This window comes from Schistocerca piceifrons, chromosome 11 (assembly GCF_021461385.2).
Source record: "Schistocerca piceifrons isolate TAMUIC-IGC-003096 chromosome 11, iqSchPice1.1, whole genome shotgun sequence".
Lineage (NCBI taxonomy): Eukaryota > Metazoa > Arthropoda > Insecta > Orthoptera > Acrididae > Schistocerca > Schistocerca piceifrons.
Window position 1 is genome coordinate 68,169,698 of NC_060148.1, and position 23,994 is coordinate 68,193,691.

At 44.0% G+C, this 23,994-nt stretch overlaps 1 protein-coding gene across 1 annotated transcript in view; it reads left to right on the forward strand.

Annotated features, from left to right (window-relative positions):
* LOC124719943 (flocculation protein FLO11-like) overlaps positions 1-23,994 on the forward strand; it is a 283,431-nt gene that overhangs the window by 160,503 nt on the left and 98,934 nt on the right. The window contains exons 2-4 of the mRNA XM_047245145.1: positions 4,075-4,211; positions 16,393-16,679; positions 22,576-22,811. Of these exons, the coding sequence (XP_047101101.1) occupies positions 4,075-4,211; positions 16,393-16,679; positions 22,576-22,811 (660 nt within the window). The remainder of the gene's footprint in view (positions 1-4,074; positions 4,212-16,392; positions 16,680-22,575; positions 22,812-23,994) is intronic.

The window sequence follows — 23,994 nt, forward strand, 5'->3', positions numbered from 1 at the left end:
GTACGCGCCGGCAGCAAGAGAGGATACGAAGTGCGCTGTGAGCGATTCTGCAACGGCGCCCACGATGGAAAGCGACAGTGTCGCCAACACTGTGTGTGTGTGTGTGTGTGTGTGTGTGTGTGTGTGTGTGTGTGTGGCCTCCCCTCCCCTCTACCTCTCTCTTTCTCTCCTTCCCCTCTCCAGGGACAGGCAGAAGACTTCCTGGAGTTACGACACACAGCTGCATCTCCTCCGTGCAGCGGGCAATATGTCACAGTTAGTGGGACAAGCCAACAGCAAGTTAACAGCAGGGGTCGGAGGTTGCGTAACAGACAACACAGCCGACAGGTAAGAGAGTAAGGGGGGGGGATTAGATATGGAGGGGAGGTAAGTAGGGGAGAGAGGTAGAAACATTTGTCCCGATGCATTGCAAGCTCACCTAAAAGGCGCTGAAGCATCTGCTTAAAGTTGCGTTTACACGGTCCTTACTTCACGACAGTATGTTGTCGTCAAAATTGCTGTAAAGTGGCTGCAGTATATCGCTATATAACCGAATATCCAGGCAATGTTGCTTATGGAACAGGCTGCTTTTGCAAACTGCCGACATTTTGCTGTGGTGTTGATTGTCCATCAGGGGCGGAGTATATATCCACTGAGGAGCCAAAGAAAGTGGTACACCTGCCTAATATTGCGTACGGCCCCCGCGAGCACGCAGAAGTGCCACAACACGACGTGTCATGGACTCAACTAATGGCTGAAGTAGTGCTGGAGGGAACTGACGCCATGAATCCTGAAGGGCTGTCAAATCCGTAAGAGTACGAGGGGGTGGAGATCTCTTCTGAACAGCACCTTGGAATGCATCCCAGATATGGGGAGTTTGGTAGCCAGCTGAAGTCTTTAAACCAAGAAAAGTGTTTCCAGAATGAGATGTTCACTCTGCAGTGGAGTGTGCGCTGATATGAAACTTCCTGGCAGATTAAAACTGTGTGCCGGACCGAGACTCGAACTCGGGATCTTTGCCTTTCACGGGCAAGTGCTCTACCGACTGAGCTACCCAAGCACGACTCACGCCCCGTCCTCACAGCTTTACTTCTGCCAGTACCTCGTCTCCTACCTTCCAAACTTTACAGAAGCTCTCCTGCGAACACTGCAGAACTAGCACTCCTGAAAGAAAGGATATTGCGGAGACATGGCTTAGCCAGGAAGTTTCATATCAGCGCACACTCCGCTGCAGAGTGAACATCTCATTCTGGAAACATCCCCCAGGCTGTGGCTAAGCCATGTCTTCGCAATAACCTTTCTTTCAGGAGTGCTAGTTCTGGAGTGTTCGCAGGAGTGCTTCTGTAAAGTTTGGAAGGTAGGAGACGAGGTACTGGCAGAAGTAAAGCTGTGAGGACGCGGCGTGAGTCGTGCTTGGGTAGCTCAGTCGGTAGAGCACTTGCCCGCGAAAGGCAAAGGTCCCGAGTTCGAGTCTCGGTCCGGCACATAGTTTTAATCTGTCAGGAAGTTTCAAGAAGAGTGTTGCTGGAGCCACTCTGTAGCAATTCTGGACTGTCACATTGTCCTGCTGGAATTGACCAAGTCCGTCGAAATGCACAATGGATATGAATGGATGCAGGTGATCAGAGAGGATGCTTACATACGTGTCACCAATCGTGGTCGTATGTAGACGTATAATGGGTCCCATGTCACTCAATCTGCACAAACGCCACACCATTACAGAGCCTCTGTCAGCTTGAATAGTCCCCCTGCTGACACACAGGGTTCACAGATTGATGAAGTTGTCTCCATACCCGTAACGTCCATCCACTCGATACAATTTGAAACGAGACTCGTCCAACCAGGCAACATGTGTCCACTCATCAAGAGTCCAATGTTGGTGTTGACGGGCCCAGGCAAATCATTAAGCTTTGTGTCGTGCAGTCATCAACGGCATACGAGTGGGCCTTCTGCTCCGACAGCCATATCGATGATGTTCTGTTGTATGGTTGTCATGCTGTCATTTGATGATGGCCCAGCATTGAAATCTGCAGCAATATGAGCGAGGGCTGTCCTTCTTTCACGCTGAACGATTCTGTTCAGTCGTCTTTGCTCCCGTTTTTGCAGGATCTTTTTCCGGCCCAGCGATGTCGGAGATTTGATTTTTTACAGGATTCCTGATATTCACGGTACACTCATAGTCGTTCAGGAAAATCCCCACTTCATCGCTACATCGGAAATGCTGTGTCCCATCGGTCGTGCGCCAACTATAATACCACGTCCAAACTTACTTAAATGTTGATAACCTGCGGTGGTTGCTGCAACGGCACAGACTACCCATGACGGTTCTCGTCAGAGCCAAATTCTCAACTTATACGAGACCTATTCGCAAAGGAAGTTCCGATCGGGTGCGAAACGGAAACCACAAAGAACATCCGATTAAGATTTGCACTGATGTGTTGGGCAGTGCCTCTAGTGTTCCCGTCGATCACGTCACGTCGTTATTTTCAGTTCTGAGAGAATAGTGACCACATAAACATGGCTAGAACACAGTGTCTCTCGCCAAGTACGAGGGGCTGGTGAGAGATTTCGCCTGATGTTATGCACCCCCCATAACACCACTGTCATACAGTTCTCAGCCACGCTCTTCAGGGGCAATGAAGATGCTCCTGCGGCGTTTTCGTTTGGGAAGTGTTTGATCACCCATAATACAGCCCGTAATTTGCTCCCCCAAAGTTGTATAGATTGTAGCCATGTATGGAAGTGAAACATGGACGATAAATAGTTTTGAGAATAGAAGCTTTCGAAACGTGGTGCTACAGAAGAATGCTGAAGATGGATAGAGCACGTAACTAATGAGGAGGTACTGAACAGAATTGAAGAGAAGAGGAATTTGTGGCACAACTTGATTAGAAGAAGGGATTGGTTGATAGGACATGTTCCGAGGCATCAAAGGATCACAAGTTTAGTATTGGAGGAGAGCGTGGAGGGTAAAAATAGGAGAGGGAGACCAAGAGATGAATACACTAAGCAGGTTCAGAAGGATGTAACTGGGAGATGAAGTAGCTTGCACAGGAGGATGGAGAGCTGCATCAAACCAGTCTCTGGACTGAAGACCTCAACAACAACAGGAAGTTTCATACCTGCTCACATAAACCGCTGCTTATGAAGAAAAAATTTTGGCACAGACAACGAGCTGCAGACCAGTGTAGGCACAGGTGGCTGTCTGGTATGACGAGGGTACTGGAAAGTTGTTACATCGCTACGACAAAAGTCTGAGAAGTGTCTATGCAGAGAAGTAGCTGGAAGGTGTGGCTAACTGCTGTAAACAAAAAATTTTTGATTTCCAAAGTGGTTTCCATGTCGTGACTGGTCGGACCTTACTTTCCGAATAGTTCTCGAACCACACACGGCTATTAACCTCATTACTCGTCGATTTCCGTAAGAGTTCGAACCCGGTGTGGAACTGCACTGGACGGATCACTGGCCGTATCGCCTTAATTATACAGGGCGCACCATTCTAATCCATAATGGCGAACAACTCGGAATGGAGATGAGATACAGCAAAATGTTTCAGACAAAAGTTGTAGGTGGAAGAGAGAGTCACACGTTTATACTCGAACTAACGGCCGTGGCCTTGATCATGATTTTCAAGGTGATTTGGAGACTAAAGTGATTTTTTAAAATGCGAACCCTAGCGTTTGGTTTAAGATTTGAACAGAGTCGCAAATTTTACGTATAAAATGATATATTGTTCAAGGTCATGACAAGGTTCAATGAACGTCAAACCAGCAAATATTTTTTATATATAATAGGGATTATCTCGGATATGAGGAGCGAAACAACAAAATACAATTTTAAAGCCTGTTCAGTGTTCAGTTCCTGACCTTAGCTTGAATCCCAATTGTCCCCTAGTTCTCATTGAGTAACGCTAGCAGAAGTCGGAACATTTCGCGTCGACTGCACTCCATTTCCGATTTCTGCCATTATCAGCGATCTAGTAGCACTGTCTCTGAATTTAGCGTGATTAAGTGATGTGTGTGTTAATTGGGAAATAATTAACCTAAAATGTGTGGCTGAATATAATTACATGGCCCTATCTCTTGCTTGTTTCAGGTTGTTGATGTTGGCGCTTCTGGCCGCGCCCGCCTTGCCTCGACCGGCTGAGGTGTCTGTCATCACGGAACCCAGGCCAGGGGAGGAGTTCGTGCTCTACCATGCGGGGGATGCCGGGCAGCGACGCACTGTCAGAGGTAAGTGTAAATGAAGACCATTCATGCCTCCACTGTAAGCAAAACCTGCCCACTTGTCCACTGTAAACAAAGACCTGCCAAATGTTCTCTGTAAACAAAGACCACCCAGCTGTCAACTGTAAACAAAGCCTGTCCCCATGACCACTGTACACAAAGGCTGACCACCTGTCCACTGGAATCCAAGGCTCACCATTAAGTGGTCTTTGTAAACAAAGGCCATCCAGCTGTCCACAGTAAAAAAGGCTGTTCATGTGACCATTGTGAACAAAGGCTGCCCAACTGACCACTGTAAACAAAGGCCTGCCACATGTTCTATGTAAACAAAGGCCATCCATCTGTCTACTGTAAACAAAGGCTATCCCTGTGGCCACTGTAAACAACGGCTGCCACCTATCCAATGTAAACAAAGGGCTGCCACATGTTCTCTGTAAACAACAGCCATCTAGCTGTCCACATTTTTAAACAAGGGCTGTCCCCATGACCAGTGTAAATCAATGCTATGTACCTGTCACTGTAAACAAAGGCTGACCACAACTTATTTATAAGCAAAGGCCTTCGAGCTGTCCACTTTAAACAAAAGCTGTCCCTGTGAGCACTGTAAGCAGAGGCTACCTGCCATCCACTGTAAACAAAGGCATGCTAAATGTTCTCTGTTAATGAAGGTAATCGAGCTCTCCACTGTAAACAAAGGCTGACCCTGAGAACACTGTAGACGAACGCTACCCACCTGTCCACTGTGAACAAACACCCAGCACATGTTCTCTGTAAATAAAGGCGATCCAGCAATCTACTGTAACCAACGGCTATCCCCACGACCACTGTAAATAAACGCTACCCACCTGTCACTGTGAACAAAGGCTGACCACGTTTATTTGTAAGCAAAGGCCTTCAAACTGTTCACTGTAAGCAAAAGCTGTCCCTGTGGCCACTGTAAACTAAGGTCACCCATGTGTCCACTGTAAAAAAAAGGCAAGCTGGATGTTCCCTGTAAATAAAGGTAATACAGCTCTCCAAACAAAGGCCGTCCGTGTAACCACTGTAAACAAAGGCTGCCCAACTGTCCACTGTGAACAAATGCCCACTACATGTTCTCTGTAAACAATGGCCATCCAGCTGTCCACTATAAACAAAGGCTGTCCCCATGATCACTGTAAACAAAGGCTACCCACCAGCCACTATAAACAAAGGTCCATGACTAGTTCTCTGTAAACAAAGGCGATACAGCTGTCCACTGTAAACAAAGGCTGCCCAATTTTCCAATGTAAGGAAATGACCACTGCATGTTACCTGTAAACAAAGGCCATCCAGCTGTCTATTGCAAGCAAAGGCTGTCCATGTGACTGCAGCAAACAAAGGCTGCCCACTTGTCCACTGTATACAAAGACCCACCAGGAATTCTTTGTAAACAGAGGCATCCAACTGTCCACTGTAAACAAAGGCTGTCCCTGTGACAATTGTAAACAAAGACTCCCCATGTATCCAGCAACAAAGGCCATGTGCATGCCCACTGTAACAAAGACTATCCACCAGTACTTTGTCCATCAGAGGTATACAGTGGCTCAGGGGCACCCACATAGGATGGAGACAGGGAATAGAAAAATCCTTAAGCCTGGAGAGAAATTTCACTTATATATGATACTACTTCACAGTTTTGTTATTATGGTACTAAAATATATTTCTACATTTTAAGTGCTATCTCTAGTAATTGTTATTTTCTTTCTGAAAAAAGAAAACATGTTAACCTCTTGTGAAGGTTTTATGAATTTTGATCCAAGTTATTTACATAAATACGGGAAGCATAATTAGGTGCCAAATATTTTACATTAATTTCCATGTAGTTTACAGTTAGTGACAGATATCGCTGATTTGAAGCATTCTTTATTTTTAGCTTTTGCTGTGCTCAAAGGTTTTGCTGAATGATTGTAAATTTGGAAAAATTACATTTACTTGTCTGTTCACACACACCTCACACGACGCTATTAGTAGTGTATTCTATCAGTTTCTCATTTACCTTACATTCTGCAGCTTTTTCGCTTCAAAGAACGAAACTTTTTGTATTTTTCAATTTTACGTCCATTTCAAACACAGAATCGCTATATATCGCGTTATTTCGCGTGTTACCTGAGGGTTTTCTTACATTTTCTTAGCTAACACGGAAGATAAGAAGTGACACAACATCCACAACATAAATTATCCTTAACCCACTCAAGGCTGTATGAAATATACAGAATTTTTTATGATCATGAATCAGGCAAGTAGTAACTTAGCTGGAGAGTTGGGGGGGGGGGGGGGGGGCGGTAGGAGGGGACAAATTTACGGAACTGTGAAAAACAATGACAGAAGCAGTGGCACAGGCGTGAAACGAGTGGTTTACTCAATTTTCAAAGGAAATTGTGTTCTGAATTTTCGTTGCCTGAGATTACAACACCTACCATCCACTGTAGCAACTAACCACCTTACCGATAAACACTACGACATTTCTAACTCAGCACTTTAGACATTTTTCCAGTACATACACAAGTTTTGTCTGTGATGGGCACTGTTTTTGAGACTGGATTAGCTGTGACATATACGAACTTTACCCCAAAGTACAGCTTTGCATCACGTCATTTGATGAGTCAGTATAGAAGTAAAAACACTTCGGTGTCATGAACTAATCTCCCATTTACCTTGAATGTGGTTATTAGTTTACCAATCTAAATATCGGTAGAGGAACTATTAATGGCCATGATCCGCCCTTGAAATATGATGCCGTATTCTATCAGTCTATCAGCGAGGAATGTTTCAAGAATCAAAGATATCTGTATCACATACGACTACTTTCTTCTTCAGTCAGTGCTGATTCTTCGACCAGTCTGTTTGAGGTTTGTGGAAACGACAGTGAACTCCGTTGTTTTGGTGCCTCAAAGATGACACAGCAGAGAGTTGTTCCTTGTTTACTTTGCAAAAGCTAGTTTGCGCCTGTGGCTGTGCTTACTTAACACAATTTCGATTTAACTTGCCGAATTATTCTGTTCTGAAGCCCATGCATATTAAAAAAATGGATTTGCGTGTATGTCCATGTGTGTGCGTTCTAAATTTCCTCCTAAACCACTGGACCGATTTCATCTGAACATAGTACACGTATTCCTAACTGTCAGGCAACAACCGCTGATGAGGTACCTATCTCCCTAGATCAGCAGATACGACGTCATAAACAGTGAGATGGATTAAAAACTGTCTCACCATGTATCACATTTTAATTTATTACGTCCTTACTACTTACAATAATCGCAACAAATTTCGCAGATAGCATCCAAATACACCACTGAATATACCTGAAAAATTATATCTTTCTACGAGACACTTTTCAGAAGATACATCATAAATATTGAGCTACGTGAAAACGGAACTGCAGGATGATATTCGCTAAAGGTACCTATGAAATCGAGTATAGATACCTGTGTGAAATATGTTAAATTATGTTCGTAATATACACTGGTGTCTAAAATTAAAGCAACAAACCGCTATTTCCCCGTCCTGTGTCTAATTCATGATATAACATATCAACAGACGTCATTACGATCACGGAAGATGGCATTCCCGTCATGGGATAACCATGCCAACGATGACGTCAGGACACCTATCAGAAATGGTCTAAATGGCTTTAAGCACTATTGGACTTAACATCTGAAGTCATCAGTCCCTTAGAACTAAGCAAACCTAACCAACCTAAGGACATCACACACATCCACCTGCGATTGTAGCAGCCGCGTGGTTCCAGACTGGAGCGCCTAGAACCTCTCGGCCACCGCGGCCGACAGGGCACCTATCAAGCGGGGTAATGTTTGACGGGTAGCCCCATATCCACAATCACCGTGTACGCAGTCACAGACGGTGCAGTATGGCACAGAGAAGATGCCTACCAGATTCTCTGCGATGGAGGGCCATAGGAAGAATGAAAGCAGGACAGACGCAAACTGATGTGCACCAATGGCTTATTGTGAGTCGTAGTGTTGTTTTTCGTTGTGGTGTGTGTACTGTAAGACCTTCGGTACACACACCATCAGATTATTTGACTTGTCGCTCTAACGAAGTAGGCGAGTGTCAGCAATACGTCTCGTGGTCTTATCGTGGCGTGTTTATCTTCTGCCGTTAGGTCAGACGAAAGAAATGCCACTTGCATGCTTAGAGTAGCAGATTGACGGTGACCAACTTTAAACAGAACTTGATTAATTTTGACACACATTTATTAAAATAATAACAAGCATAAAAATAACTTAACTTGGTTCTGGATGCTATTTACAATTGACAATCTGAAGTTCCTTTGGTCTTGGTACGCTAATCTTATTCTCACATATCTCTGATACTTGACAAAGTGTCTATTCATTTATCTTCATGGCTATGTACAGGAATATGATAATCTTATTAGGCGCAGACTGAAACTTGACTACAGACTAATGCAGACTAATGCAGACTGATGCAGACTGACTAATCGGAGGTCTCTACACTCGTTATAATAAAATGGTTCAAATGGCTCTGAGCACTATGGGACTCAACATCTTAGGTCATAAGTCCCCTAGAACTTAGAACTACTAACCTAAGGACATCACACACACCCATGCCCGAGGCAGGATTCGAACCTGCGACCGTAGCAGTCTTGCAGTTCCGGACTGCAGCACCAGAACCGCACGGCCACCGCGGCCGGCTCGTTATAATACCTCGAGCGTTCAGGTATCACTGCGTGAGTGTGATCTGCGAGGAGAAAAGGTTCTACGTTAGCAGCAATCTCATTGGCTGCGAGACATATTAATACGCGAATCGGCGGAAGCAGAATTTGGTCCGTCTCTAAGACAGCGCCATCTCGTAGTGCGGAGACGGTCGAGCGCTGCGCCTGCGCTGTTGTGCTTAGCGGGGCGCGCTCTAGTGGGAAAGTTGTGTACGCGCTGACTATGCGGGACTATGTACACAACACTCGTATGAGGCGATAGATCATAGAGACCGAAACAGTATCCTGGAGATCAGGACAGGGCTGAGTATGTGTGACATCAGACGGAGTGTGTGACATCAGACAGAGTGGACCATTATTTGGCCGTAAGGGCACGACGGTGCTGCCTTAGTACTGCACTGGCATCTGACCACGCAGCATCCACTGCGTGTTTCGTATCGAGACAAACGGTATACAGAAGGCTTCAGCAGATTGTCGGAGAGGTGCTGTATGTGTACCTCTGACGAGTCTTCACAGAAGGGAACGGCTAGACTGGAATCGTGGCATCTGGACGGTCGAACAGTGGGCCAGTGGCCTTTTCACATACGATTCTTGATGGAATCTCATCTGAAGGCCAAACATTACAGAAAGAGACAGATTATCGAGGAGGATACCTATTGGTGTGGGCAGGGATTATGCTCACCACTCGAACATCTCTTCGCGAAATTATGTGGGTGCATCGGTAAGGTTTACCTGCTGTCAGGTATTGTGACGAGGTCTTGGGACGTCTTGTGCGGTTGTTGCGAGACACTTTGGGCCCAGACTTGGTACTGATGGACGATAATATTGGACCTCATAGAGCACAGGTGGTTGATGTTTTCTTGGAAGACACTGCACGCATGACGTAGCCTCCTCGCTCTCCCGATGTTGTATGTTAACTGGGGACCTAGAAAAGACGGAGAGGCTCTGTCCCCGCCGCAGCTGCAGTGGTCCACAACCCCACGACGACTACCGCAGTCCACTTCACCCCTCCGCCGCCCCACACCGAACGCATGGTTATTTTGCGGTTTGGCCCATGTTGGACACCCCCCCCCCCCCCCCAGCCGGCCAGAGTGACCGAGCGGTTCTAGGCGCTAATGGATGTGTGTGATGTCCTTAGGTTAGTTAGGTGTAAGTACTAAGTTCTAGGGGACTGATGACCTCGGAAGTTAAGTCCCATAGCGCTCAGAGCCATTTGAACCATTTGGACCCCCCAGCGAACGTCTCACACCAGATGAGTGTAACACCTATGTTTGCGTGGTAGAGTAATGGTGGTGTATGTGGAGAACTTGTTTGGACAGCAATTACCGACATAGTGTAGCTGAGGCGGAATAAGGGGAACCAGCCCGCATTCGCTGAGGCAGATGGAAAACTGCCTAAAAACCATCCACTGACTGGCCATCCCACCAGACCGGTGGGCAGATTCGTGCCGGGGACCAGGCGCTCCTTCCCACTCCGGAAAGCCGTGCTTTAGACCGCTTGGCTAACCGGGCGGGCCCTCACAACCCATACTGAGCACATTAACCAGTGGTCAGAATTTGTGTAGAAATCCATTAAGTTGGAGAACAACGCAGAACGTTATGCATGTTGCAGTTGCTTACATTCTGTATTCTTTACATTGTTTCTACTATTGCATGTTTGTACTCTTTTTTGGTGGCAAAATAAACGCAACCATGCAAAATTTCCGATTGTTGCTTTAATTGCGGACACCAGTTTGTGTCACATACGCGTGTTCTGGCAAAGACACAGGTTAGAAGCTCCTCCTAAGCCACTGGATCAAATTCAAGCAAACTTGGTAGACATATGACTTACTACCTGAAAAGAAATACTGTAGGGGTGAGAACCACCAGCCTGCAATGGCCGGGGAGGCGGGGGCGTGGGGAGGGGGATAATAATTTAGAGAAAGAAAGTAGGAAGGAAGAGATGGACCAAGATAAGGTGGAGGAAGGGGTGTAGAGAGAGAGACAAAGATGGGAGAGGAGGAAATGATCTGAGAAAGGGCAGAGGATGAGGTGGATGGAGAGAAGGCTGGAGGATGAATGGACGAAGAAAGTAGGCAGTAGGAGCTGGACACAGAGGGAAGGGGGAAATGGACTAACAGGACAGAAATACATATCCTGGCAATGCCAGGTACTCAGCTAATGTGTCATAAATCGACAACACGACCAATTTTTTTAATAATACAGGAACTTAAATATGAAATATTAAACAATTAAGTTATCAAATAAGATAATCACAACTAAATGGGTGCTACATTTGAAAAACATGGTATATCTCTAGGGAAAAAATGCATGTAAAAAGTTATTATCCATATAACATAAAATCATTGTGTACATACTGCCTACTATTAAGTTATTCAAAGTAAATCATTATTGTGGTATAATTTTGATAGTATATTGCCGATTTATGTGGGAATAAATAACAGCAGTGTAATAACAGTTTTTTGTTACCCTAGGTCGACGGTCTTTTCTGGATATGCCGTCATCCAGGCAAACTGTTGCCTGAAATGTGGATCGTGCCACAAACGCAGCCCAGTGGGGATAGTATTATGCTTTGGGGAATGCTAACTTGTGCTTCTGTGTGGTCTGTGATAGTAATCGAAGACTCATGACAGCTATGGACAACATACACATAAATGGCCGTCACATGTGTCCCTCCATCATGCGGATCTCCCTGATGGTGAAGGCATTTTCCAGCAGAGTAACTCTCCGCATCACAATGCCAGTATGGTGCTACAGTGAACTGAAGAGCATAGTGAACTCGCATTGAAGCCTTGGTCACGCAGTTCGCCTGACCTGAAACTGAGGGCATATCTTGGACACTATTAGGCGCCAGCTTCATGTCCACAAACGACCGACAAGTATAAATGGCAGATTGATCCGATGAACGAAAATTTGTAGCAAGGCTGGGATTCAAACCCAGGTCTTCTGCTCACTACACAGATGTGCTAACCACTACACCACCCTGGCACAGTAGCTTTGCACAACTGCACGGACTACCCTAGCATGCCTCCATCCTCAATCCAAATTCCCATTCACGCCTGAACCCACTAGGTATTACCTGTAAACTCAAACACCATTGCAGAGGGTCTCCAAGTGTATTGCAATAACAACTCAGCATCGAACGAAATGGGGATTCCTGCTGTTCACTGTACCAGGGTGGCATAGTGGTTAGCGCATCAGCCTAATGAGCAGGAGACTTGGTTCGAGTCCTGGCCTTGGAACAAATTTTCATTTGTCACTTTAGTCTGCATGTATACATCGCGTAAGGTCTCTGGAACTATATAGTCTCATTTTACTAACCCACCTATGCCTGGGTTTCAGGTAGGAACCATTTCATTCGATTCTGAGGTGCTATTCCAGAAGGGAGACATACTTGGATAATCTGTGCAGTTGTGGCGTAATAATTAGCACAACTGCCTATTGAGCAGCAGACACGGATTCGAATCCTGGTCTTCGAAAAAGTTTTCATTCGTCAGTTCAGACATATATAATAGATATATGAGACCCTGGAATTATATAGCTTCATTTAATCACCGACAAGTAGTTTACTAGAACTGCATGACCGGTGCATAAACATCTTTTTTTATTTTACACGTATAGTTCCGTAGGATCAAATTGAGGAGCAAATCTCGAAGGTTATGGAACCTGTAAGTAAATGAAATAACAACATCAAAGTAAGAACAGATGAAATAAAATGTTTATGAACCCAAAAAAAAGACAAGCCAAAAGTTTAAGTAAGTGCAATCAACAATAAAACATAGGAATCAGCTTAATTTTTCGAGGAACTCCTTGACAGAATAGAAGGAGTGACCCCTGAGGAAACTCTTCAGTTCTGATTTGAAAACGCGTGGATTCCTGCTAAGATTTTTGAATTCTTGTGGTAGCTCATTGAAAATGGATGCGGCAGTACACCACAAACCTTTCTGCGCAAGATTCAAGGATGTGTTATCCAAATGCAGATTGGATTTCTGACTATATTAACTGAGTGAAAGCTGCTAATTCTTGGAATACGCTGATATTCTTAACAAGAAACGACAATTAGGAATATATATATAGGATGAGTAACTAACTATTACCACCAAGAATACCACCGAAAGTATGACAGGAGCTGAAAAGTTTGCGGGACAAAAGTTACATGGGACAACGGGGGCCATAATATCATGTTGATTTTTTGTTGCCAGGTGGGGTCGCGTCAGAGATATGAAGGTCAACTTTGTTTCTTTAAATGGGATACTATAGTTTGGTACTTATTTTCTGACAGCGGCTATCGAGACGAATTCAGTGATGTGTAACAGTAAGGTTTTTGAAGGTCAACGATGGTCAAAAAGACGGCATGAATGACCATTTACAGAAGGTGTTCCAACTGATGACCACTGGTATCAATGCAGTGCTGCAATCTTCTTACCATAGATTGAGTGGTATTCCTTATCACATCGGCACTTATCGAAGGACACTCTGACAATTCTCTCTCGCACATCTTCAGGTGTAGTTGGAATGTCTTTATAAACAATGTCTTTTACGAATTCCCAAAAGAAAAAATCCAGAAGCGTAAAGTCTGGCGAACGAGTTGGCCGCGACACATCTCCTCCGCGTCCAATTCAACGATCTGGTAATTGTCTCTGCAACTCATTTCTAGCCATCAGCGAAAAATGTGCTGGACACCCATCGTGTTGATACCACATTCTGTTCCTTGTTCCTAAAGGTATTTCTTCCAATAACGAACGTAATGTTTTTTTGCAGGAATGTGGTGTACTTCCAACCTTTAAGATTTCCTTCGATGAAAAAGGGGCCTATAATTCTGTCTTCCAGAATCCCACACCATACATTCACCAACCACGGTTTTTGGTGTGCAACTTTCGGCAGCCAACATGGATTTTCAGATGCCCAATAATGCATGTTATGCCAATTAATATTTCCATGGTTCGTGATGTAGCCTAGTTAGTAAATAAAATCAAATTAATAAACGTGTCATCCCTCCGAATCTGAAGTTGAGGCCATCGGCAGAATTCAGTGTTATGCATTCTCGGTGGGGACTGATATGGTAAGGATGATGTTTATGGCGATGCAGAACACGAACAACACTACTCTGGCTCATATCAGGTTCCCTCGAGATTAGATGCGAACTACACATCGAACCACAGTGGCAAGAGTAACAGTTTCCGTTTCCTCGTTAGTAACTTTCCTTTGGCAGATATGTTTCCGATGCGTTAAAGATCCAGTTATTCTCAATTTATCATATACATATTTAAATGTACGGCGTGTAGGGTGAGTACGTTGAGGATATCTTTCAGCGTATAACTCTCCGGCTCTCACTGAATTTCGTTGGCATTGTCCGTAAATGAGAAGCATATCGACTTGTTCTTCGAAGGAATACATCATTCACATCCGCTTGATTCGACCATACTAGCCTTACCGTTCCTATTAGTGTTGTGTTGCGAAACCGTCGAATGTTGTTTAGATGTCAGTGGCACGTTAGATAGATACGCCGTATTCGGCGAATATTTATTATTTGCACGCCTCTGTATTTTTTCTTCTGGGGGTTCGTGAAACACATTGTTTATAAAGACTTTCAAACTACGCCTGAAGATATGCGAGAGAGATCATGTGCTTCGATAAGTGCCGAAGGAATACCACTCAATCTATGACAAGAAGATTTCAGCACTGCATTGATACCGATGGTCACCACTTCGAACACCCTTTGTAAGTGGACGTTCATGCCATCTTTTAGACCATCGTTGACCTTCAAAGACCTTACTGTTCCTGATCATTGGTTTCGCCTCTCTCTCTCTCTCTCTCTCTCTCTCTCTCTCTCTCTCTATATATATATATATATATATATATATATATATATATATATATTATAGTTCCTAACACTCAATTCAACAAAACCCAACGTTTTAATTTCACTGAATGGTCACATGATTACTGAAACTGAATAGCTCAAATTACAAGGTCTCTCTCTCTCTCTCTCTCTCACTCTATATATATATATATATATATATATATATATATATATAGAGAGAGAGAGAGAGAGAGAGAGAGAGAGAGAGATCGTTCGATACGAAAATTAGTCTACTTTGCTTATTTTCATTCGCATACGTTGTATGGTATTATATTTTGGCGTGCCTCTTCCCATTATAAAAGGATATTTTTGTCTCAGATATGGGCAGTTCAGGCAATAAGTAGTGTAAATTTGCAATATATATATATATATATATATATATATATATATATATATATATATATAGAGAGAGAGAGAGAGAGAGAGAGAGAGAGAGAGACCTATGTCAGAATACCCAGACTAGTGACCAGGGGTTGACAAGATAATTGCAAATTTGCACCACTTATTGCCTGAACCGCCCACATCTGAGGCAAAAATGTCCTTTTATAATGTGAAGAGGTACCCCAAAATATAACACCATACGACGTATGCGAATGAAAATAAGCAAAGTAGACTAATTTTCGTATCGAACGATCACTTACTTTAGATACCGTTCAAATAGTACTTGTAAAAATGGCAGCATTAAGTCTTTGAACATCATCCTGAAAGTGGGATTTCTGCGACAGTTTACTGTCAACCTGAAGACCTTGTAATTTGAGCTATTCAGTTTCAGTAATCATGTGACCATTCAGTGAAATTAAAACGTTGGGTTTTGTTGAATGGACTGTTAGGAACAATAAAATCTGAGTCTTACTGCGATTTAGCGTTAGTTTATTTCTTACAAGCTAAGAATTGCACTATTTGTAACAGAGCTAGTGATGCACACAACATTCTTTACTACGAAGCTAGTGTCATCAGCAAACAGAAATATTTTAGAATCACCTGTAAAATTAGAGAGCATATCATTTATATAAGTAAGGAACAGGAGTGGCCCTAAAACTGATCCCTGGGGCACTTGACTGTACCCCACTCAGACCCCACACGACAGTCATTCTCAACACTGTGAATAATGACCTTTTGCTGTCGGTTGTTAAAGCAAAAGGTGAACCAATTGTGAGCTACTCTCCATATTCAATAATGGTCCAACTTCTGGAGCAATCTTTTGTGATCAACACAATCTAAAGCCATAGTTAAATCGAAAAAAATGCCTAGTGTTCGAAACCTCTTGTTTAACCCATCCAGTACCTCACAGTCTTTTCAATAACTTTAGCAAACATGGGTGGCATAGAAATAAGTCTAAAATCTTGTGCCACATAGCTCTGGAAATCTAGTAAAGACTTGTCGAGTCTGTGCCACGCAGGATCGCTGCTATCTTGCGGTCAAAATGTAGATCAATGTACTGACAGGCTCTGGCTTGTCAGTGAGTGCTACAGAGCTCAGAAATTGCGAATACGACACCCAGGCCTGTCTCAGTGCATCACATTCTGCACTAAAAAGCTGGTTCCTGTTCTACACCAAAACGAGTGTGAGCAATGTCCACTTTCCTTACAGTGTGTGGCCAATGTGTTGCAGAGTTCGCGACTTCCCACCAGAGCCCGCACGCGTCGCGCGCCGCCTCCGACCTGGAGGCGGTGCTGGAGGAGCAGGAGGTGGCGGGGGCGGAGAGCCGCCCCGGCGCTGGCGCAGGCTCGGCCCGCGCCCAGCCCAGCAAGCGAGACGTCGACGTCGACCCCGAGCAGCTGCGAGCCGCCGAGGCCCTGCTGGGGGCGCTGCTCCACCCGAAGGACACTCTGCCGCTGCCCCCGGCTAGGAGAGTCAGCGTGCGGCCGCAGGCCGACATCGGGGTCATAGAGGAGCAGGTAACCGGCGCTGTCCCCCCGTCCCAAATCCCATTGTACCAGTGACCTCGCCAATACAGTCCGATTTAGGTTATAAGTGCCTGCTTGCTTCTGTAACTGTTGTCATCAGAGGTAAAATCAGTTGGATTGTAATGCTTCAGTAATCGACATTTCGACCACTTTGCTTAGATCTTCATCAGGACCCTTGTCGTTGTCCTCAGTTGGTTTAGTCTCCAGCCTACTTGCTATGATCTTCTTTACCTCTCTGCTGGTAGTCCCTGATTGGATCAGACATCAGCTGACTTGTTGGGATCTTCTTTGGGACTCTTCTGGACGTCCCCAGTTCTCCAAGTCTACAGTTTAGTTACAGGGACCTTCTTCAGATCCCAGTTGGCTTAGTCTCCTGCCTACTTGCTATGATCTTCTTTAGCTCTCTACTGGTAGTCCCTGATTGGATCAGACATCAGCCGACTTGTTGGGATCTTCGTCGGGACTCTTCTGGACGTCCCCATTTCTCCAAGTCTAGTTTACATGCAGGGACCTTCTTCAGATCCCAGTTGGCTTAGTCTCCAGCCTACTTGCTATGATTTTCTTTAGCTTTCTACTGGTAGTCCCTAATTGGATCAGACATCAGCTGACTTGTTGGGATCTTCTTTGGGACTCTTCTGGACGTCCCCAGTTCTCCAAGTCTACAGTTTACTAGCAGGGACCTTCTTCAGACCCCAGTTGGCTTAGTCTTCAGTCAGTATGCTGGGATCCCCTTTAGGTCTCTCCTGGTTGTTCCCAGTTGGCTAAGTCTTCGGCCAAGACGCTAGGATTTTCTTCAGGATTCTTCGTCTTGCTCACGTTCATACCTGTATCACGCCAAACTCCAAACAACTGCTCCCACGACCTATTTGATTATGTCTGTGGCATTATCCAGAGAGCTCGTTGCCATAAAAGTCGATACCACAGACATTATTCAGTTCTCACTGCAATCTGCAACAGCATACAAGTGGTACTCCTGAAGACCGCACCTCTCTCCTAGCACTGCAGTGCCCTCACACTGACGTCAACATAGAGCTCACACCGGTTTGGGAAGAGCTCACACCGGTTCGAGACATCAGCTACAGCACTAATCATCATAGTTACAGTTAAAATTTCTGATGAACCTGCACTTTAGTATAGGTTGCATTTTGTACTGCAAGAGAATAGTTTGTTAATCTGTGCATCAGGTGATGCTTTCAGAGTCAACGACAATTGTAAATTATCAAGCAGTCCTGTGGCAAAGAAGTGTGCCAAAGTTAAGTAGATCTATTATTCATTTATGTAATAAAGTGAACTAATATTTAACATGTTCTACTTTGATGAGCCTTCTCCCACAGCAGCCAAAGAACCTGCATGTATGGCCAGGCAAAAGTACTTCCATCCGGACACAACAATTTCCTGACTTATATTCATCTTGACGAGTGACATTGTTTTCCAAGTTGAATGCAATTTTAGCCTGCTGTATTCTCCTCTTAGTTTCTTTCCAGTTTCTGCCGTCCCTTGTGATCCCGCTTCTGAAATAGGTAAATTCCTCTGTCGCTTCTAAATTCTCTCTTCCAATTCTCATTTGTTGAGCTTCATGACAACATACAATATAGTAGCCACCGCAGAAATTTCTCAGTTCTGCAAATCACATCTTTAAATACTGAATGCTGTATAAACTTCATGCATTAATGTGGGACAACACATCCAAATGGTGACGTGTGTTACTGTTTGTACTTGTGTGACATACTTCACTCTCTTATTGCTGATTACAGGGAACTGTTTATACATTTGTATCTTCAACGTAACCAGCTACTATTTACGAATAATTTATCTAAGTTTAACTAATGTTTTTGTTTTTCCTCGTTTGGAATTCGCCAGATATATCAGTAACTGTAATTGCAAGCTGCTAAAAGTTTGCATCACCATGTGGCTGTACGGTCCCATATTAATGTGCGACGTTTTAACAGCTTTAGCCCCTATGTCATTTACACATACACTGTCTATTTTAACCTCATGCCACCTGTGAATCAAATATATAATAAAACTGTTACAAGGTCGTCACTCTGCTTGCATAGGCTGTATGCCTAATCTAAGTGATATATATGATGGATACCCCGCCTAAGAGTCATCTGGTGCATTGTCTCTGGTGTTCTGACAGATGTTTGCAATTCCATCTTTGGTGGAGTCAGTTTAAACGAATAGTGCTCATCACATCCTTCATGCGACGCTGAGTGTCGATGGGCAACGTTGGTTTGGTTCCCATTACAAACAAAATTGTTTTTGAACAGCAATTTTATGTGCCTGTTCGATAGAGTAGTCGCATATTAGTCTAGAGCAGAAGTTGTTTTATCGATAGGCGTAAACAGAGGCAGTAAGGCGTGACGAATAACCTGTACTCCAGCCGCTATAGGACAGATGTGCCCCATGCTGACTGCATGCAGAAAAAAATGGCTCTGAGTACTATGGGACTTAACTGCTGTGGTCATCAGTCCCCTAGAACTTAGAACTATTTAAACCTAACTAACCTAAGGACATCACACACATCCACGCCCAAGGCAGGATTCGAACCTGCGACCGTAGCAGTCGCGTGGTTGCAGACTGTAGCGCCTAGAACCGCTCGGCCACTCCGGCCGGCTTGCATGTAGCAGCACTGCTCAGTTGCTGCTAGAGTTCCGGTTATTTCTCACCTCTTACTGCCTCTGTTTACGCATATCGATAAGACTACTGTTACTAACAGAGGCAGTAAGAGGCGGGGATTAACTGAAACTCCAGCAGCAACTGAGCAGCACTGCTGCACGCAGTCATTGCGGGCCAGGGCTGTGCTGTCACTGCTGCAGTACCGATTACTCCTTGCATCTTACTGCCTCTGTTAATGCATATCCATAAAACAACTGGAGCAAAATTTTTTTCATCGATATGCATTAACAGAGACAGTAAGACACGAGGAATAGCCAGAACTATAGCAGCAACTGAGCAGCGCTGCTGCATGCAGACAGCACGGGCTTGGGCAGTGCTGTCACTGCTGGAGGACCGGTTATTCCTCGCATCTCACTGCCTGAATATTCCACGATGTCCCACATCAATTTCCCCATTGAAACTTCCTGGCAGATGAAAACTGTGTGCTGGACCGAGACTCGAACTTGTGACCTTTGCCTTTCGTGGGCAAGTGCTCTACCAACTGAGCTACCCAAGCACGACTCACGCCCCATCCACATAGCTTTACTTCTGCCAGTACCTCGTCTCCTACCAGTTGGTAGAGTACTTTCCCGCAATAGGCAAAGGTCCCGAGTTCAAGTCTCGGTCCGGCACACAGTTTTAATTTGCCAGGAAGTTTCATATCAGCGCACATTCCGCTGCAGAGTGAAAATCTCATTCTGGAAACATCCCCCAGGCTGTGGCTAAGCCATGTCTCCGCAATATCCTTTCTTTCTGGTGTGCTAGTTCTGCAAGGTTCGCAGGAGAGCTTCTGTAAAGTTTGGAAGGTAGGAGACGAGGTACTGGCAGAAGTAAAGCTGTAGGGACGGGGCGTGAGTCGTGCCAAAGGCAAAGGTCCCGAGTTCGAGTCTCGGTCCGGCACACAGTTTTAATCTGCCAGGAAGTTTCATATCAGCGCACACTCCGCTGCAGAGTGAAAATCTCATTCTGGAAATTTCCGCATTGTTTCAACCGAAATTGACTGAGAAAAGGAATTTGTTGTATCACTTACTGAATGCGCATTGTACTATTTAATCAAAATCAAGCGAATTTAAACTAAGTATTTTCTGTAGTTATTCGACTTTATGATCACGTGTAGCAACTAAGTACTGCAATGTCCTGCAGGCTAATAATGACTAGATTGAAGTTTTTAAACACTTTAGTTGTTAATGTTAGCAAAAAACCAAATAGTTTAACTCCACTTCGACAGTCACTTGGACTGTTTCAGCATTAGGGACAGGGACCTGACATTGGTTACGTCACACAGAATGACGATAACAGACATATATTGCATCACTGTAATAAAGTTACTGACTGAAGCACTCTGTACAGCCTTAGAGATTCCTTACACTGCCGGGAGGTGTTGAAGTGATGATTGGCTGTGTCGGTGGCACTTGGTAGTATTACGGAATTGTCTGTAATTTTTTTGAGGGGATGTCAACAATTTAGATCAATCCACATTATGCATGTTGAAATATACAACTACTACAATTCTATCAATTTACTGTATATGAATCAGTAGAATTTGTAGAATTATTTTACACATTTGACTTACAAAAGAAATACATCCCATAACAACATTCAATAGAAATAATGAATACATATTAACTAGTGCAATAATCCTACTACATTAATATTTGCATAGATTACATGAAAGTTTTCTATTTGTTTAATTTTATGAACTGAAGCTGGAGTAAACTGAAATGCTATGCTTTATAACTCGCATACCTGTCTCGTTCTGAACAATACAAGTGATGTGATAAAATGAGTGTCAGAAACTGAAACTATACAAATGCTATTTAATTAAAACTTTGAACACATTACCAAAGTGATTAGAAAACGTAAGTGTACATTAAATAATCTGTTCATTGTAATTCCCGTGATACAGTACAGTGGATTGCTGCAATGTGTGAAATCGCAACAAATGACTTGCAACACACCGAGTTAACAAGAATGAAACTGTTGTATAAATTACTAATTAAATTTTGAAAGAATAAATCACCCAAATGTTTCTATGAAAATGTCATGTGAATCTACGTGCGCAAATTGTGTAAATAAATTACCAAATTCTGAATAATACACTCGTACATGTAACAGTGTGGGAATAAGGTTGTCTGCAAATCAAGTGCAATCTGAAATGACCTACACTTAAACTGACCTGATAACAAATTCTGAAAAGCGAAAGTTGGCCAAATGATCTGACAGTAACCCGACTGTAATGTAAAACTCGCCCTAACAATTTTTCTTGGCTTTCCTGTGGCTGTGAAAACTTGGTACTTCTCAAAGTGATGAACGTAAAACATGCAGCAAGCAACATGAATGGAAAGGAAAGGAAAGTGCAATGCAAGGACATGCAGCTATTCAAAATAGATCCTGCTTTGGTTTTGCTTTGTACATCTGTGTTCCAGTCCATGCAATGTGGCGACACACATAATCAGAAAATATGATTCTCTTATGAGGTGATGATGTTGGAATTTGAACTTACTAACTGATTGAAGGAAAACTGACCTTCAGAAAACTATGTTGCAAAAACTGAAACTCATTGTCTGACTTGCAATCATCTCTACCAAAATTATTTTTTATAACGAACACTGCTTTGTCAAGGTATTAATTTCTTTGGTAAAGGAGTGATAAAATCGATTACTACTGAGTGCAAGCCATGTGAGTAGAAAGTCACTCATGCCTCAACAATGAATCTCACTAACGCAAACCAATAAAGAAAACTTGGACTAAAACCTTCCATTATTGCAATGTGTCACAATAATGTGCACACAAGCAGATCAACAACAACATTACCTCATAATCCACACCTGTCAACCTCTAACAGATCATAATTCATCCTCGTCTGTATCTTTATCTGTGTGCTCTACAAGCCATTTCCATGTGATTGGTAGCACAGCCAACACCCAATATTCTCTCTAGCGTACCCTAGAATGCTTACTGCAGTGACAGTACTACTCGCAACTAAAGAATGCACTGCTTGCATGCAGAACATTCGTGTAGTGACATATTAACTATTGAAAACTACTGTTTGAAAAATATTTTGCAGGCAAATGTGGAATATGACACATCGAGTTAAAATATAAGGCTCTCATTACTGTCCCTGAATAGAAAAAATAGGATAGAAACCTCACAAGTGTTAGTGTTGCAACATCAGTGATATAAAGTGAATTCGAAATGTAACCGTGTGATGCCGTTCTAATCTGTGCAGCCAGTGGGCGTGGACGAGAAGCGCATCATGTCTAAGAAGAAGACCCTGTCGACCAGCACATCGACGTCCTCCTCCTCATCATCATCCAGCTCGGTGTCCAGCAAGAAGCCCTCCAGGCGCCGGCCGGAGCCCGCCGAGGTCGAGGTGGAGGTGATGCCCGCCGCCGTGGCAGGCGTGGCCCCCCGCGGCGAGGGGGGCGTGCCCCCGCTCAAGGGCATCCTGCTGCCAGAACACAGGTAGCGCCACTACTCTGCTCCACTACACAAATCTGACTGTGGTTTTTGGTACTCTCCTGCTTTTCGACTGGCCTGCCCACCTTTCCGTATCATTCTATCAGCATGACCCGACAGCCTCAGTAGTCTTCCAGCCTTCACCCTGGCTTCCACTGCAGCACCAACCTAACCTGTTTCTGAGTACTGTATGATATAATTCAAATCAAGTTGCAGTGCTTTTCATAAATATGAGATCAACTGCGACCAGTCGATCTACTCCAAATCAACTGCTTAAGATGGAAACTATTAACTATAACCTAAAATTGTATGTAATAAAAACCAGTTCTGATGTAACAGAACAGTCACTTTTGGCCACTAGACAGAATTACGTGAAATTATCCATCCCCTTCTATGTCGACCTTTTTCTTGTATTTACTTTGTCAGTGTTCTTTGTGTGTCCAATGTTTTTAAATTTGGTTTCATTTTTAGAAATTACCTCATTTTACTAACAAGTGCTGCAAGTATTAATCACCTCTTTTTCGAAGTGACATAGCGTGTTTTGTTGAGGATAGCTTCCAACCCTGCAAAGGTTGAAATGACAACACTTCTCATCTTAACAATTGCAATACCAAGGAGGGGTGGGAGGAAAGAGGGGGCGGTGTGTATTGTGTATTGAACCGGGGATCTAGAAACGATGGAGAGACTTCGTCCCACAGTAGCCCTCAGTCATTCACAACCCCACAACAGGCCACAGCAGTCCACCCACCCCACCGCCGCCCCACACCTAACCCAGGGTTGTTGCACGATTTGGCCCCCAGTAGACCACCCCTGGAACGTCCCATACCAGACGAGAGTAAGCCCAGATGCTTGTGTAGAGGAGTAATTATGGTGTACACACATGTGGAGACTGTTTGCGCAGCAATCACCCACATAGTGTAACTGAGACAGAGTAAGGGAACCAGCCCTCATTCACCACGTTAGATGGAAAACCGCATTAAAAATCATCCACATGCTGGCCAGCACACAGGACCTCGACACTAATCTGCCGGGTGGATTCGTGCCGGGGACCGCCATGCCTTTCCACTCAGGAAGCAACGTGTTAGACTGCGCGGCAAGAGGGGATCCTTTACCCCCACCTCTTGAAAATAATGTAGTCGAAAAATGTTTATTGCTTTTACTATCAGATTCAATAATTTTTTAAAATTTT